The 16322-nt window shown below is 47.3% G+C and overlaps 5 protein-coding genes across 5 annotated transcripts; 2 read left to right on the forward strand and 3 right to left on the reverse strand.

The window, feature by feature from the left end:
- Positions 1-1567: 1567 nt before the first annotated feature.
- pkhB (putative sensor histidine kinase/response regulator) lies at positions 1568-7176 on the reverse strand (the record flags this gene model as incomplete). The annotated part of the gene is made up of 3 exons (XM_057256863.1): positions 1568-1861; positions 1918-2031; positions 2083-7176. 3 exons carry the CDS (start codon positions 7174-7176, stop codon positions 1568-1570), a joined length of 5502 nt encoding a protein of 1833 aa, XP_057104321.1.
- Positions 7177-8942: 1766 nt separating this feature from the next.
- N7479_009171 (J domain-containing protein) lies at positions 8943-9857 on the reverse strand (the record flags this gene model as incomplete). The annotated part of the gene is made up of 1 exon (XM_057256864.1): positions 8943-9857. One exon carries the CDS (start codon positions 9855-9857, stop codon positions 8943-8945), a length of 915 nt encoding a protein of 304 aa, XP_057104322.1.
- A 214-nt stretch (positions 9858-10071) lies between these two features.
- Positions 10072-11049, forward strand: N7479_009172 (putative FHA domain protein SNIP1; the record flags this gene model as incomplete). Its single annotated transcript, XM_057256865.1, has 1 exon — positions 10072-11049. One exon carries the CDS (start codon positions 10072-10074, stop codon positions 11047-11049), a length of 978 nt encoding a protein of 325 aa, XP_057104323.1.
- A 202-nt stretch (positions 11050-11251) lies between these two features.
- On the reverse strand, positions 11252-11774 carry N7479_009173 (uncharacterized protein; the record flags this gene model as incomplete). Its single annotated transcript, XM_057256866.1, has 2 exons — positions 11252-11508; positions 11570-11774. 2 exons carry the CDS (start codon positions 11772-11774, stop codon positions 11252-11254), a joined length of 462 nt encoding a protein of 153 aa, XP_057104324.1.
- A 2254-nt stretch (positions 11775-14028) lies between these two features.
- N7479_009174 (MDR family MFS transporter) lies at positions 14029-15868 on the forward strand (the record flags this gene model as incomplete). The annotated part of the gene is made up of 3 exons (XM_057256867.1): positions 14029-14263; positions 14344-14424; positions 14493-15868. 3 exons carry the CDS (start codon positions 14029-14031, stop codon positions 15866-15868), a joined length of 1692 nt encoding a protein of 563 aa, XP_057104325.1.
- Between the last annotated feature and the right edge of the window lie 454 nt (positions 15869-16322).

The raw sequence follows: 16322 nt of genomic DNA on the forward strand, positions 1-16322 counted from the left end.
GATGTAATTCGTCTTCCTTTGTGCTGAAAATGGCTGAGCACAATCTTTTATTCGACCAGGTCAATATCGGGCAGCACGGCAACTAATAAGGCGCAGTACACAATTCGGCTTGGGAAGGGGCCATACACCTTTTTTTGGTCTGCCTTCGCTCTTCATAGTATTTCCACTAACTAGGTCCTGATCCGCCCCTCCTTCAACTCTGACTTGATACTCAAAGGAATTGCTCTGAACCTTCTAATCTGAACCTTCTAATGTGACGGAGACCGAATACTCCGTATACGTACGATGCCAACAGAGTTTCCCTGCATATGTTACACGAGCACGCTGTTTCGATCCGAGTATCGAAAACAATCGTATGTGTGCCTGTTTTCATTGACTATAGCCTTCAATTAATGTCTCTTTGTCTAGGGCTACCCAGGTGGTGTGATGAAGTATTTCCAAGATTGAATAATCTGCAACCTTTCCTTCAAGTGCCCCAATTTCAAGTCTCTAAATCAAATTCAAATGCAAATGCAAATCCTAGATTATTATTTTTCCAAGTGGGGGGTTGCGGGGATTTTCTACTTCCTTCACCGCCACATGCGCCATGCCAACTCATTCACTTTCCCTTTTTGGGAAATATGTACTTACCAGCCTCTTGTTAGTCATGATTTATATATTACTGTGCATTCAGCACTATTATGCGTGTCAGAAAATAGACATTAAAACAATGATCTAGTTCTCCGGTACTTGCCATTAAGATCTAGGCTGCTTTAGCTCGTGATGCATAGTATATTGTATGATATATATTTCGACCTCGAAAACTCCTAGAGAAAAATTCACGGCAAAGAGCCCAATTATCTGGCAACATATTCCATGCACCATCTAAACGCCGACGCAGAAAGAATATTGAAAGTTGAGTGAAAAGAAAGAGGAAAAAAGAGGTCAAACGAAAAGAGTTGGATTATTACCAAATACAGATCCAGACGATAGATAGCCCTGGAGGTGTGCCACGCGCTCATAATCTGGTATCACAAGAATGTAAAGAAAAGCAAAAAAAAAAAAACAATGACAAAACAAGGCATTCTGCTTGCTTCATAAACAAAAAGCAAGAATTAGAGCACTGACTCCATGATGCACAGGCTCAGAGGGCGAGGGGAATCTGTGCTCATGAATGATCAGAGTAAAAATCGAGGTAAGAGCTAGTGCCCTCCTGAGCCTGTGCAAATGCTGGGGAATATTATCAATGACTCAAGACCAAATACAAATGCAAATGTCACAATGGGGCTTCCAAAATCGTGATATCAGGCCCAAAAATGTAAAGCACGCTTCATGCGTGTCTAGCAAACTTCCAATGACCCCCCTGTGCAATCCCCCGAATCCGAAAACACAATTCCAACCAAAATGAATCATCAAAAATTACTCCGTGGTCCATGATAAGAATGTTAAATGCAAGAACCGGAGGAGAGGGATGTGGCTGGCTATATATGTATAAAAAAAGAAATATTCAAACAGAAACATGCTATTAAAGTAGCAAAGATGTCGGGAATGGAGGTCGCCAGGGCAGGTCAAAGACCTGGGGAAGTCCCTAGCGGCGAGCAGCGATAGCTTGTTGGTGTTCTGGGCCAAGACGGTCTCGCAGAAGCATGAGTGGGCGACCAGGCTCGAGAAGACCCATCATCATCTTCCCCAGTTCATTGTGTTTGATTGGTTTGGTGACGTAGTCATTGAACCCTGCGCGGGCAGCGTTTTCGATTTGATCTGTCATTGCGTTGGCTGAAAGTGCCATGATTGGAATCTGTGGGTAATGGTTCAATTGCTCCCAGTCACGGATGTCTCTGCAGGTATCGTAACCGTTCTTGATAGGCATCTGAATATCGCACTACGAATCGACGTGGTTAGTTTTGCGGAAGAAAAAGGGTCTAAAGCAAGACTCACGATGATGAGAGAATAGTATCCGGGCTCTTTAGATAGCACCATGTTGGTGCACTCCAATCCATTGGATGCAGTCTCCGCCATCAGCTTGATTTTATCGAGATACTTCAACATGACCTATATATGAGTTAGCAATCAATTCAACATAGTTCTTAGAAATCAACTTACATCTCGATTGGTTTCGTCGTCCTCGACGAGCAGAACTCGATAACCCTTGTTGCCCAGAACTTCTTTCACCATCTTGGAGACAGTCTTGAAGTTATTATTGATCTCGCGCGCCATGTCTTGATTGCGATCCTTGCTCAGCTCACGCTTGCTATTGGGATCAAAGATAGACGAGAAAGCAGAAGGTTTGACAGGCTTTGGCACAATGAAAACCTGCTTTCCTAAAGCTGCTAGCTCTTTGACTCGTGAGCTAATTTGACGCTTCTGGTAAAGGTCTGAAATTATGACAATGACGGGCGCGGGATCCGAGCCTGAGTCTGCGATGTTCTGAATAACCTCCAAGATATCATCTGTTGGAAGATTCAGAACAAGATGTGTGCAAGGCTCGTTGGAAGTAGAGTGCATCATATCTTTCCATTCATCAACATCAAGTAATGTTGTGACTTTGAACGGAATCTCATGAGGGACGACCTGCTCAATATGTTGCTTTATGGCTTGCCGGGAGTTTTTGAGCGGACACAGAATGACGATGGAGAAAGGACCATGAACGGGTACAGATACCGGTCCGATTGGCGTATCTGGAGAGGCAGATGATTGAGACTTAGGCGACGTGACGTGGGATGGTATGTCGGGCTCTGTAATAGCAGGTTCGATTCTTGTATCCGAGACTACATCTGGCATATTCATCACAGCTCTTGTCTCCTCCAATGGAGGCGGCAGGGGCGCGGGGCCAATATCTGGGGTCGGAAGAGCAGATGATGCGATTGAGAACGAAGCAGAAAAAGTGGTATCGTAGCTTTGGCCGGATGAGTCGGAATTTCTGGGAGCTAGAGGAGGTGCCTGTTGATAAGAGGTCGTTCTGGACTCCACCGGCCTTCTTGAAGCAGTTGAACTCTGGCGTATCAATTTGGGCTGCTCAGAGGGGGAAGGCGGCGGAGGAGCATCGACCTTGACATAGAAAGAAAACTTCGCTCCCTGGCCCTCTTTGCTGCTCGGAGTGAGCTTGCCTCCATGCATTTCGACAAGTTGCTTCGACAGGAAAAGCCCCAGACCACTACCTGCATGCTGCTGTGACCCATTTTCTCCAAGCTGACTGAATCGTTGCATAAGTCGCTCCGCATCATGAGAGCTGAATCCCTTTCCGGTGTCCACGACTTCAAAGTTCATGAATGCCTGGGTATCATTGGGATTCGCAGATGGATCCCGATACATGCCACAAGAGATGTGAATTTCACCTTGCGCAGTGAATTTGACGGCATTGCCGAGAAGGTTGATCAGGACTTGACGAATTCGGAACCGATCTCCAATCACCATTGATGGCAAGTCTTCGCTTATGAGATAGTTGATCTCGAGTCCCTTGTCTATCGCCCGTGAGGCGATAGTATCGATTACGTCCTCGATCATTGATCGGATATGGAACCAAGATTTGACCATAGACATCTTGCCGGCTTCGACGCGGGAAACATCAAGAATATTGTCGACCAGCTCGCGAAGGTTAGTCGAGCTGTTTTGGATGGTATCAAGCATTCGCCTCTGGTCGCTATCAAGCTGCGTGTCCAGAATGAACGGAATGGTACCAAGAATTCCATTAAGCGGGGTTCGGATCTCGTGCGACATGTTGCTGAAGAACTTCGTCTTGGACTCCATTTGATGATTCAACTGTTGCATGGCCTTGTTGAGTTCTCTTTCGAGGTTTTTGCGGTCATTAATGTCGGTGCATGTTCCGTACCAAGAGGCTTCTTCGCTGCCGAAACTGCTTGTCTTGACACGTACCAGGCGAACCAAATGCCATCGGAAATCGCCACCTCGAGAACGAAGGCGGATCTCAGTAGAATAGAAGACTCGGCCAGTCTCATCTTGCTGTAATGAAGCAATGCCGCGCTTCACAAGTTCATCAAGAGCTGACCCAACTTGGAACTCACCAGGTCTGCTATCATCCTGGTCCGCGCTCGGAGAAATTTTGTTGAGCGACAGCTCACCGCACTTTTCGAGATCGTCCGGATGAACATGTTTAGCGAAGCCGAGATCGTGTGCTTCCTCGAGGGGTTGACCGGTGTACAGATTCCACTGCTCGTTGACGAATATCAACCCGCGGGTCTCCGTTGCCTCAAACACAATCTGTGGGATCGAATTGGAAAATGCACGATACTTTGCATCAATAGCAAACTTCTCCCTCTCTTGAATTGCTTCAAGCTCGGCAATATGCTGCTCATGAATGTCAAGGAAAGAACCAATCCAGTACAATACCTCTCCTGTTGACGATAACAGCGGGTTGGCTCGGAAAATGAACCAGCGATATGCCGATTCATCATTGAATCTTCGGACACGCACCCTTTCAGTGAACTGTGCACCTGTGCGCAAGGCATTGGCCCATTTGATATGAACATGCTCACTCTCGCTACTATGGATATTCTGCCAAGGGTCTCGGAATCTTTGATCCTGGTGCTGACTTCTTCTATAAGCGTCGAACTTGGAATTGGTCCAGATCACTTCCCCACTCTGTGGTTTCGCCAGGAAAAGATGCAATGGGATCGAGTTGAGCATCAGCTGGGCTATCGTGTCAGAGAACGGACGCGGGAGCTCCCGTTGCAGTTGGGCGTACAACGAGTTTGTCGACGCTTGACGTGATGATTGCTGGGTTGGCGAAAAAGTATGGGACGGTCTGACCTCTTGGAATGGTGATGTGACATAGAAAGATTGATCTTGTAGGATGTTCTCATCGCCGATGGTTGGTTTCCAGGCCATTTTGTCGGGAGAAACTGGCGAGTCAGTGGTGGCCTTCGACCTGGAGAGCCGTGGTCTGTGCTGGGACGCATTGTCTCGGGTACTTTTATTTTGCGGAACATTGAAGTAGCCATCAGCACCTTCGCCGCCAGGTCGTGAAGTAACCCCTGGAGATTGATTTGCAGACCCGAATCCAAGATGGCCAACATCAAACCCAGGGGTTCCCATAGTAGAAACGGTAGGACTGAACTTCATAGACGAACGATCACTAGGGCTAGTCATGCTCGCATGCGCGGACATTGGGTTGTTGTCGCCAACGGAGTAGCTGACGTGACCGCTAAGTCCGGCAACAAGCTCTAGCTCACTGCTTGCATCCGAGAAAGTGCCCCCGAGACCTAAAAGATTACCATAGCGAGGAGCTTCCACTTTGGATGATAGCTGTCTTTCAAGCTGGCTATATCGCTGAGCCAAGCAGAAAGAAGCTGTCAAATGCGGCATCAGAAGTGCAAGTGATTGTCTGAGATTAGGAGGATATGGAACAATTGTGCACAACATCGACACAACAGCAACGGGAAATCTCAATGTCGATGAGGTATGACGGTGAGATCTTGAGTGACCACCATGTAAGAGAGGAATATGGATGACAGTCTTTGACTGATCGACCCCAATGGCCTCGAGTGGAAGATTATTAGAGTAGTCATGTGAAGGCGGATTCTTGGCGAAGGCCCCTTCATCGACCGAATGGTTTGTGAAGAAGGGATTCTGGTCTGCATTTGTACGGGGAGCGGGTGATGGAGCAGGGGACTGAGACCACGGAGACTGCGGAACCTGTTCATATTCATCATAATGTTTCAACCCAGCGACTCCGAGGCTTTGCTGCACTGGTACACTCCCGATTCCTTTGTCATCAGGACCTTCAACATCAGGAGTAACTTGAACCATCTCATTGGGACTTTCGACTGACTCGGCCCAACGCTGTGGATATTGAGCACTTTCTGCATATTCACGTGTTAAGATGGTAGGACGGGTACGCCCGAATAACTTCACCACGCCTGTACGCTTGATGAGCGGGTCTGGCTCTACCTCCAGTGGTCTAGGTATGGGGAACACAGCCTGTCGCATACTGCCGAGAAGACTGTTGAGTGTATCGTCTCTGGCTTCGGGGTTCTCTCCCATCAAATGATCTGTGCATGGCGGGTTATGGGAAGCGATATGTACGTGCTTTTTCTCGGATTTGATATTTATCTTTGAAACTGGTGGTTGGTTGGGGTCGTGAGGGGTGTGGCCTTGGTTTTTATCAAATCCAGCGAATGAGTGCCGGGATAAGAGAGATGGCCGAGAGGGTGCAGGCGCTTTAGCCTGGTGGAACACTGCCTCGGTTTTCTGTTGCACGTTTTTGCGTGAATGAGGCGTCTCTGTTGAGGATTCCTTCTCCATATGACGCGCTTGAAGTTCATGCAACGATATATCCACGTTCTGGTTAAAAATTGCCTTTTGGCCCCAGGGTACGTTCTCCAAATCGGTCACATCTCCAGGGACAGCAAGCGACACACGCTCAGCCCCGTAATATGTCTGCATTATATCAATGAGGTTGGACCACCACGCTTCGAGCCCCGAATCCGCATTCAGCTGAAGTGTCAGATCATAAAGATCGGGACTGACAAAATTTGGATCTTCCTGGGTTTGGCTATGATGAGCAGGCAGAAAACTCGGATGCGGTTCGGGAGCGTTTGATTCTGGAGGTAGAGATTTCTCGGATGGAAGCTTCAATCTAAATGGTCCCCCACGCGCTGTTGGTTCAATCCCCATTTTGACTGATTTGTTTTGAGTGTGTGAAATCTGTGTGTGTAGAATTTGCATATGTGGAAAGGGATAGGAAGGCGTCCGTTCTGGCCTGCGATCAGAAAGTGTCTCTGTCTGAGCACCTTTGATTGTCCCTGTTGAACCTTCCGAGCCTGCGGAGGTATGCACGATGGCAGCTGGAGCCTCGGTTGAGGTATTGGATAACGGATTGGACAAACGTCTCTTTTTTGGAGGATCAGTCGAGTGTGTAGAGAAAGGTGGACTCTGGGACAAGACTGGTTGGGTTTGCTGCATCTGTTGGTATACAAGAAGATCTTCCATCTGCTTTCGAAGTTCCTTGAGGGTATGTGAACTGCGTCCTTGATCCTCTTGTCGCTCGGCTTCCGATCGTGGATACTCGGTTATGGGCGTTAGCCCAACAAGCTGGTCTGTAGAATCACCGCGCGACAGACGAGATGGTTTGAGGGACGACTTCTCAAGGGCATCTACTCTCCCCGCAAGTTCATCCACCAATTTTTGGGATTGGTGACCATGTGGGGGGCGGGGACCAGGCGATCGAAGAGGCTGCATATGATGAGATTGAGGCACCCTGGCAGGTGGCAGTGTCTCTGTTGGTGAAGGGAATGGAGGGCTCCTCCTACTATGAACATCCCCCATTCTCGCTCCTCCGTGGAGGGAAAGACAATAAAATGATATCGATGGTGACGTACGGGATGGAATGAAATGAGGCGTTTATGGGCTTGACGGAAATTGCAAATGGGAGGACAAATCTTGGCGAGGGGTTGTAAAGATGCCAAATAAAAGAAAAGTGAAGGTTAAAATATGTGAGAGTATTAGAATATCATGGAAGATGAATAAGGTTGAGGCTATCAAAGAACAGATAGGTGTTCGAGAGATGAGAAACAACTTTCACATAGGGTACCCGCCAGGCCCATTGCTTGGATCGATATGGGAGTGGATGGTAGTGGATGAAGGAAGGGAAAAAGTGGACTGGGGGCGTGATGCACCGGGGGGGGAATATTATGACGTAGGGAAGAAAATAAAACTTGGTGGCTTTTTTTTTCCTTTTATATATGGCTTCGATTTCTTCTATAGCCCTATATATTAATATCTATCTAGTCCCAAGTCCTTCACTCTTGATTTCACCTCTTTCTTCTGATTCACTCTCTATATATTTGGAAGTCGATGTTTTCCCCTTTCAAAACTAAAAAAAGACTCCAAATATGACGTAGCCCTATATATTTGTGTACCTGGATATTTATTCCCTTCAGGGCTGTACTCGGCACTACGGTGAATAGTAAACGACGACGTACTTTCGTCCAAATCCAAACCTCTTTCTTCCTACCTTTTGTGATATGCGTGAAATATGAAATATCCACAGAGGTATCCGCAGTGCACATGATCATTTTGGATTTTGGCATCTGCCATATTAAAATTATATGCAACTCGTGAATATCTAGATCGAAGGAGACGGTCTAGACCAAAGAATTTAAACCCCCTATCCCCCTTGATTCAGCCTCAGATTGACGGAGAATGGGGTATTATTATAGGGGCCAAAATGCACTTTTGAGGCCTTTTGCAGATGGTCCAACCCCCCCCCCCTGGAACGAGGGGATCGACCCGCCGACGTCAACGGGGCTCCTGTGGCGCCAAATCGGTTGGATGTGGGAATGTGATTAGTGCATCGACCGACAACGCCCCCCTTTTCCGCAGAAAATCATAAAACACGGAAATGAATATTTTGGGGTCTGCCATACTTTATTTATGTAGAATACTAATATATATTCTGAAGTCTATGGGGTAGCGTAAACCTTTTGCATATTGTAAATGTTCGGTCATCCGATCTCCAGGTGAGCATCAGCTGAGAGGAATCCTGTCGTCCGGCATAATATACAGAGTATGCATTCCATTCTTACTGGGCTGGCTGACTGGCTCGCTTATGTGAAGTCTAGGCTTTCTAACTACATATGTACATATGCAGTCATCCCTTATTCTCCTTTGACCTTGGTGGGGCGCTATACCCAGTTTCTTATAGTTACCATAGATCATGACTTTGTAAGATCTCTAATCGACATTGTGTTGTTTCCATTGCTCTTAGTAAAATCTCAAAGCCATTAGGGGGCCCCAAAAAACAGTTAGAACAAGAGGTTCATTGTAATTTACTTTCCTAACAGCTGAGGAATACAACATATGTCCAATATATAAGTAAGGTACAATCCCCCATCCAATTAAAGGCAAGTCTCCAGGACTACGGAGTACAACCAAGTGCTTATGAAAATACAAGAGCCCACATAAAAAGTCAAAATGCCATGCAATCATATGTTCATCTACCAGGACTAGGAGAGTTCTGAAGGTTCCGACTGGTCCACTCGCCGTGCAGGCCCTCGGCTATTTTTGCCAACCTCGGAGGACTCATCCAAATCCCGAAGAGGATTCAACTCCCTTTGATAAACCGGTTGTTCATTGCCCTTCAAACCCGACCCGGTGGGGTCTCTCCGAATGAGGAAGCCCTGCACCCGGGCATCATTTGAATCCATCTGTTTGACAGTGTTGTCTTTGCGGCCCTGTAGGACACGGGCTGACTCTTCGTTGACCCCACGTAACCGCTCATTGAATCCAGTATTCACCTGTCCGATCCAGGATGCTTGAAGGGCTCCCGCAAACAGCACCAACAGGATTACAAGCCGAGAGAAAGTGCGCTGATCGACAACATGCTGCTGAGGCCCTTGATGGCGGTTATGCCAGTCTTCCCAATCCTCCCATGTCGCATTTGAGTAGATATTCGGTCCATATGAGTTGCGTTCTATTGTTGTTTCCAATACCGTGTGGGTCCAGCCAGTGCCATTTCGATCATAGGCTGCCCGTTTGACTGGATCGGAAAGAAGATTATGTGCATCAACCACAATTCGGTAGCGCTTCAGTCGAGTCTCAGCAGTCAAGTGATTGAAAAGAGGATGGCCTTTGAGATCCCGGTCGGGGTGATAGATCTTAACGAGGTCATAGTAATGTCTTTTCGTGTACGTTGCGCCACGGGGTAGATTCAAGACGTCATACGGGGTAAAAGATGAAGAGCTAGGCCATGAGTAGTTCTGATGTGGGAAATCTGCTGAGGTGGCGTAGCTCCTGCTTTTGTATGGTGCCTTCAGTCCATAGCCTGCAGAGTTGGTGTTGAAACGAGAAAGCGGGCGGAAGACGGTTGAATTCCAAAATTGCGGGTGTTTAGCATATAGAGGATTAATTTTCTTGAACATTGTCACATGGTGTCATTTAGGAGAGCACGGTTAAAATATCCGCTGCGCTCCTCTTAAAAGTCATCGTGAGGATGAGGATGATGGTCCCATGGATCTTTCGGCGCGGCCTCGGGACTGGTCACGTGTAGCTCGATATTGGAGCTTTGATCTAAAGATCTTCAACACTTCGATCTCTACATTTGTTTTTCCCCGCAGTCCCATTCCAACAGCAACAATGGCTGGGTCCAACGACGATCGCCCAGAGCGCCGGCAGCACTCCGTGAATTCACCCTCAGATCAGACCCGTGAACGCCGGCGACGAGATGCGCCTCAAGACGACCACTATTCGGGCTCAAGACGACGCGACAAAGATTGCCGGAGCTCTCACCGGGATAGCTCTCGACGGAGGACATCCCGTAGTCCCGCTGAAAGAACCAGCGGCCGAAGTGATCGTGATCGGCCTCGCCGCGAGCGCAGAGAGCGTTCAACAAGCTCAGCTGCCGAAGACCGCCGCAGACACAGACACCGCAGCCATCGACACCGTGATAGCCGCCACGAAGACGAAGGGAGATCTTCTCGAAGGCACCGCGGTACACGATCACGTTCCCGCTCGCCACGAAAATCACGCAGCCCTCCGCCGCAGGCATTGGAACGACGCGGCCCCCTCCCCTCGCAGTCCGACGCATTCACCGATGTTGCACACCCTGGAGAGGCACCTGCGCCAGAAAAGCAAAAGCCAAACTTCAATGCCACGGGTAGACTCGCGGCGGAAACCAACACAGTTCAGGTTCAGGGTGGTGCGGAAATAGTTTTGAAATACCATGAGCCTCCAGAGGCGCGCAAGCCGCCCTCCAAGGAACCTTGGCGCATGTATGTCTTTAAGGGGCCAGACTTGCTGGAAACTGTTGAATTAGCTGAACGCAGTTGCTGGCTGGTCGGTCGCGAGCGTATGGTGGTAGACTTCCCACTTGACCATCCCAGTTGTTCGAAGCAGCATGCAGTGCTACAATTCCGATTTGTCGAAAAGCGCAACGAATACGGTGATCGAATTGGCAAAGTCAAGCCTTATCTTATTGATCTTGAGAGTGCAAATGGCTCGAGCATTAACGGGGACACCATCCCCGGTGGTCGCTACGTGGAAGTTATGGATAAGGATGTAATTCGCTTTGGCCTAAGCTCGCGCGAATACGTCCTCATGCTGCCTCCCAGCTGAAGATTGATGCTTTCAGCTTTGTTTAAAGCATTGAAGCGTTACAGGCCACAAGAGATTGATGAACAGAATACAACAATAATATTACAATTCGGATCACAAGTGATGCAAGCTTAACAACAGTCTTTGCAGGCAGACAAGATCGAAGCCTTTCATCAATGTGATGCTTGATCTCCTTGGCCTATCCTTCAACCTGGCCTATCGCCTAGTATTTTGTCTTTTCATTGGCTTCGTTCAATGCTTCTTCTGCCTTGATCTTGCCCTTGTCCGCATACCCGGCCGCCTCGCCCTTCAACTCTTCACCCTTTCCCTTTGCTTGGCCAACGGCACCCTTAGCTTCACCTAGTGCTTCTGCTGCCTTGCCCTTGCTCTTGCCTGTATATTCGGCCGCCTCGCCCTTGACCTCTCCTCCCTTTTCCTTCACTGAGCCAACGACATCTTTAACCTTGTGGGTGACTTTCTCTGTTGGCGAAAGTCACGTTAGCATCAGTATCTCATTTGTGAGATTACATTGAACACGTACCACCCGTATTAATGCCCTTGACTGCTGCATCAGCAACGGTCCGATCGACCTTCTTTAGTGTCTCCTTTGTCAAATCAATAGGTCCCTTGTTGCATGGGGCTGTAGCTGAGATGCAGCGAATTGCTTGGAAGCTAGGTGTGGTCTGTGTCGCCACCCGGGTTCTCAAGAGAGGAGCGAAGCGTGCTGCGGACATGGATTTGAACATGATTGATGTAGTGTGGTAAGGGCGTGGTAGAAAGATTCCGATAAATTGGGCAATTGGAGTGTGATTGAAGAAATATTTTATGGATTTCCCCAGATTAATGTAGAATACCTTGTTTAAATAGGGAGCTTTAAAATGTATCATACTTGGTTTTACTTGGTCGCCTCCGGGTAGTTGGTTTGTGGCGACGTCATGAGTATGTAGCCCACCCTTACGTCGATTGATAGTCAGTCTGGCCAAGGTAAGGTTGTTCCCCAATCACGTTATTCCATTGGCAGGTCACGGGACTTGTACATGCCCAAATCCGGTTTTGAATATGTCATTTTTGGTGTCATTTGTTTTCTGGCTGGTAAACGCACGTCGTTAGATGAGGGGATAGTGGCTAACAAGCAGATATAGGTAAAGCTCAAGTTCCTACTAGAGAACAAGCGAAGACTGCCTATAAAACCATAGAGATTGAAGCTATGCATAGTTCAGTAGGTAGTATGTCAAGAGCAACTGCCTCTACCATTCTAAAATTACGAGAAAAGAATGTCGGCGACTCAAAACAGGTTTTATTTTCATCACCACCACCTTCGGAAAATCACCACATTCTATCTACAAAGTAAGAGCCAGCTGTCTATCTGGGTTATATGTAGGTATCTTTTTCAATATAACATGGACCAACATAGGACTTGAGCTCAAAGGATATTTCGTGTTGTCTACAGTGGGATTTTGTAGATCACATTTCCCCTAACCTAGCTCAAAATATTCTCCAAGAATATGTACGGCCGTGACTCTTAATATAATGTGAGGACTAGAAATTAGGGGTAGGAGCTACACTGCGATCTTTGAGATACTCCGATATATATGACCGAAGTCGCAGTTGGGTTATTTCTGTATCCCCGAGGCAGGGTATCCCGGTTATATTGCGGCACGACGAGTCTTAACTCGCCATGTGACGAAATCATACTGATTGAAGATTAGTTTGTCTGTTGCCTCTAATCGAGAGATCAATTATGGGCGTAAGGAAGTCTCAATCTATGTCTTGCGTTTTCTTCATGCGATCCGCTTTTACTGTTAAACTTTCGATGAAATCTGGGAAAATTACTGTGCTTCCACGTGCTAGGATCCCTATTGGAATATTGTGCGACCAAGATAGTACACCCTAGGCTTGTCGTAAGACCCAGGGCAAACCCGACTTGGCCAAGGGTTGAAGTCTCATGATATTAAGAAATGTCGCAACCCTCGTATATATCACACTTGAATACAAGCAAAATAGGTATTGTACATGACTAAGTTAGGATTTTGCGATGCCAAGATTATTCTATAGTGAGAGTGTTTCGTTATGGATTACTAGTTTCATCACAGAATGTAGGGTAAACCCAAATTGGAAAGTGTCTGACCTCGGGAGGTGTCGACATAACCGATCTAATCTAGTAGTCGCCTGTAACAAATCAGATTTGAATTACACCCAGGTTCAAAAGAGTTAACTTGCTTTGTCCCACCTGAATAGATAACAAAGTATACACCGCAGTGCGACCCTGGGATCTAAGCCGTTGGCAAAGCTGTTACCAAGTACATGAAGTATAGGAAGTAGAAGATATGAAAGTGATATACAAAATGGGATTGCATACATATTAATTTCCACATTATCGAGTAGCGCCTAGATCTGGTGGAAGCTTGGCGACCCAGTAAATAAAGCTTGAATTGGATCAAGCTCCCGGGCTTAGCGCATCTACCAGGGCTGAAACCGATCATCTATATGCCCAGATCCTTCAATTTACACTCTAGAAATATAGTTAGAGCATCCAACTCGCAGATATCTCGCAGCCAACTCGCAGATAGCTCGCAGATAGCTCGTAGATAGCTCGTAGATATGTAGTAGATATAACAAACTTGTGGTGAGAAGTGCGATATACAGGATAGTTTGCATATGTTAAAAGAATGGTGGTATAAACATCTGTCCCTGGACCTTAACGTATAAAGTCTCCTAGTACATAGCGATCTAAAGCAAATATAAAGTCAACTTCTTCCAATCGGGGGGAAACCACCTAACTTTCCTTTCCTGGGCTTCATGTCAGCGGTGGTTCTTTCCCAGAGGTTTAAAGTTTTCTTCCTTTTCACCTCGTCTGCTCCTTCCATCTCTTCTTTCTCTCTTTCAACCAACATAATTTCATCAAAACACGCTCTGTTTTGTTTTGGTTTTTGTTTTTCTTTTTCACTACTCTTGAATACATTTCTACTGGATCGCCCTTCAGAGTACAAAACACTAGAAATGGAGTCCGCAGAACACACTAGTCAGGCTAATCTCGCTAAGAAAGAGGAGAAGTCTTTGACCGGCGATATTTTCCCTGAGCAGGAAAAGGTAGTCGTCCAAACTGCACCGGCTGAGCTCAACGCCGAGCACGCAGGCCAGCCCACCACACCTGAGGGAACCGAACACCCAAAAGGTCCCACACTGGCTTTGATTACACTGGCATTGTGCTTAGGCGTATTCTTGGTGGCTCTTGGTAAGTTTACACTTGTTTTTGCCCTATACCTTGGGAGTTGAGTCCAGGGCTCAGATAACGAATATTCTCCAATTTTACAGACAACAGCATCATTGCCACAGCGATTCCGAAGATTACCAGCCAATTCCACAGCCTTGATGATGTTGGATGGTATGGAAGTGGTATGTCAAAGGCCGATGCGACCTAGGTTAACGACGTGAACTGAGCATATTGTTTACTTTTATTTCAGCATACCTCCTTACTACGGCTTCCCTTCAGCTACTTTTCGGGAAGTTTTACACTTTCTTCAACATCAAATGGACCTTCCTCGTCGCCATTGGCTTGTTCGAGCTGGGGAGTCTGATCTGCGGCGTGGCTAACAGCAGTCTGACGCTTATCATGGGCCGTGCCATTGCTGGAATTGGGTCTGCTGGAATTTTCTCAGGCTCGCTCATCATGGTGGCTCACTCAGTGGCCTTGGAAAAACGCCCATTATACAATGGCCTTATCAGTAGCATGTTCGGCATTTCGTCCGTGGCTGGACCTCTGCTTGGTGGGGCTTTCACCGACAAAGCGACATGGCGGTGGTGTTTTTACATCAATCTTCCCATCGGAGCTGTCACTATCTTGGTAATTGCAATCTTTTTCCCTGCCCCCAATCACCATATCAAAGAAACGACATGGGCGGAGCGCATTAAAAAATTTGACCCGGTGGGTTCAGCTCTTTTCCTCCCTGCCATTGTCTGCTTGTTGCTAGCTCTGCAGTGGGGTGGCACCATCTATGCCTGGAATAGCTGGCGCGTCATTCTGCTGTTTTGCCTTTTTGCTGTTCTGATTCTCTTGTTTTTGCTTGTCCAGTACAGACAGCAAGACAACGCTACGGTGCCACCACGCATTTTCTTCCAGCGCACTATTTGCTCCGCTGCCCTTTACAGTTTCTGCCTCGGCGCTGCCTTCCTATCTTCTGTGTACTTCTTACCCATCTGGTTCCAAGCCATAAAAAATGCCAGTCCCGTGAGCTCAGGGATCATGAATCTGCCGATGCTGATTTCTGTTGTGGTTGCTTCTGTTGTATCGGGATTCATCATCACCCTCATCGGTTACTACACACCCTTCATGATTTTCGGTTCAGTCCTTCTCGCTATCGGCTACGGTCTCATGAGCATGTTCCACGTGGACACATCCAAAGGCGTTTGGGTCGGCTATCAGATACTTGCTGGCGTTGGCGTTGGTGCTGGTATGCAGCAATCTATGATTGCTGCCCAAGTTGTTCTTGATATTTCTGATATACCCAGCGGCACATCTATCATCGTCTTCACCCAGACTCTTGGCGGTGCGCTTTTTATTTCTATTGGAAACAATGTTTTCAGAAACAAGCTGGTTGAGTATCTCGCAAAGAACCTCCCCAACCTGGATCCAGCTTTGATTCTCAACACCGGTGTCACTGGCCTCCGCAGTGTTGTCGACAAGACTGACCTACCCGCAGTCCTCCTTGCTTACAATGACGCACTTACTCAAACTTTCATTGTCAGTGCAGCTGTGGCCTCTGTCAGCATGATCGGTGCTTTGGGTGTGGAGTGGAAGAGTGTCAAGGGCAAGGATCTTGCCCCGGGAGGAGCCGCATGATTTTTCATGAGCAACCTCTTCGTCCCAATTTGTCAACTCTAAGTTAGGGCCCCGAACTCTTAAAGAGGAAGGTCACAGTTTAATGGCATGTATGTAGCAGAAAAATCGAAAAAGTTATTCTACTATTCCATTTCATGTAACTCATTTCATTGAGGTATCAAATGCCAATTCTCCTTATCGGATGCATGTGAAATACTGATAACCCTAAACTGCCACTGGACCGCGGGACTGTGGCAGCTAACCCAAGATGTCTTAGCGTCTTGTTAACCCCAGATAAGCAGCGGAGAACATCGAGTTTCAGGTTGACTTCACAATATCTTATGATCCCATGGGACATTCCACTCCATGAAATGCCGACCAAGCGACGGATTTTGTCCTGCCAGCCGTGCCGACGGCTGAAGACACGATGCGAGGTTCTTCCAGGTTCGAGGCAATGCGCTCGGTGCATCTCTCT

The sequence above is a fragment of the Penicillium vulpinum genome, assembly GCF_028829585.1.
Source record: "Penicillium vulpinum strain IBT 29486 chromosome Unknown utg000004l_segment0_segment0, whole genome shotgun sequence".
In the NCBI taxonomy this organism is placed as follows: domain Eukaryota; kingdom Fungi; phylum Ascomycota; class Eurotiomycetes; order Eurotiales; family Aspergillaceae; genus Penicillium; species Penicillium vulpinum.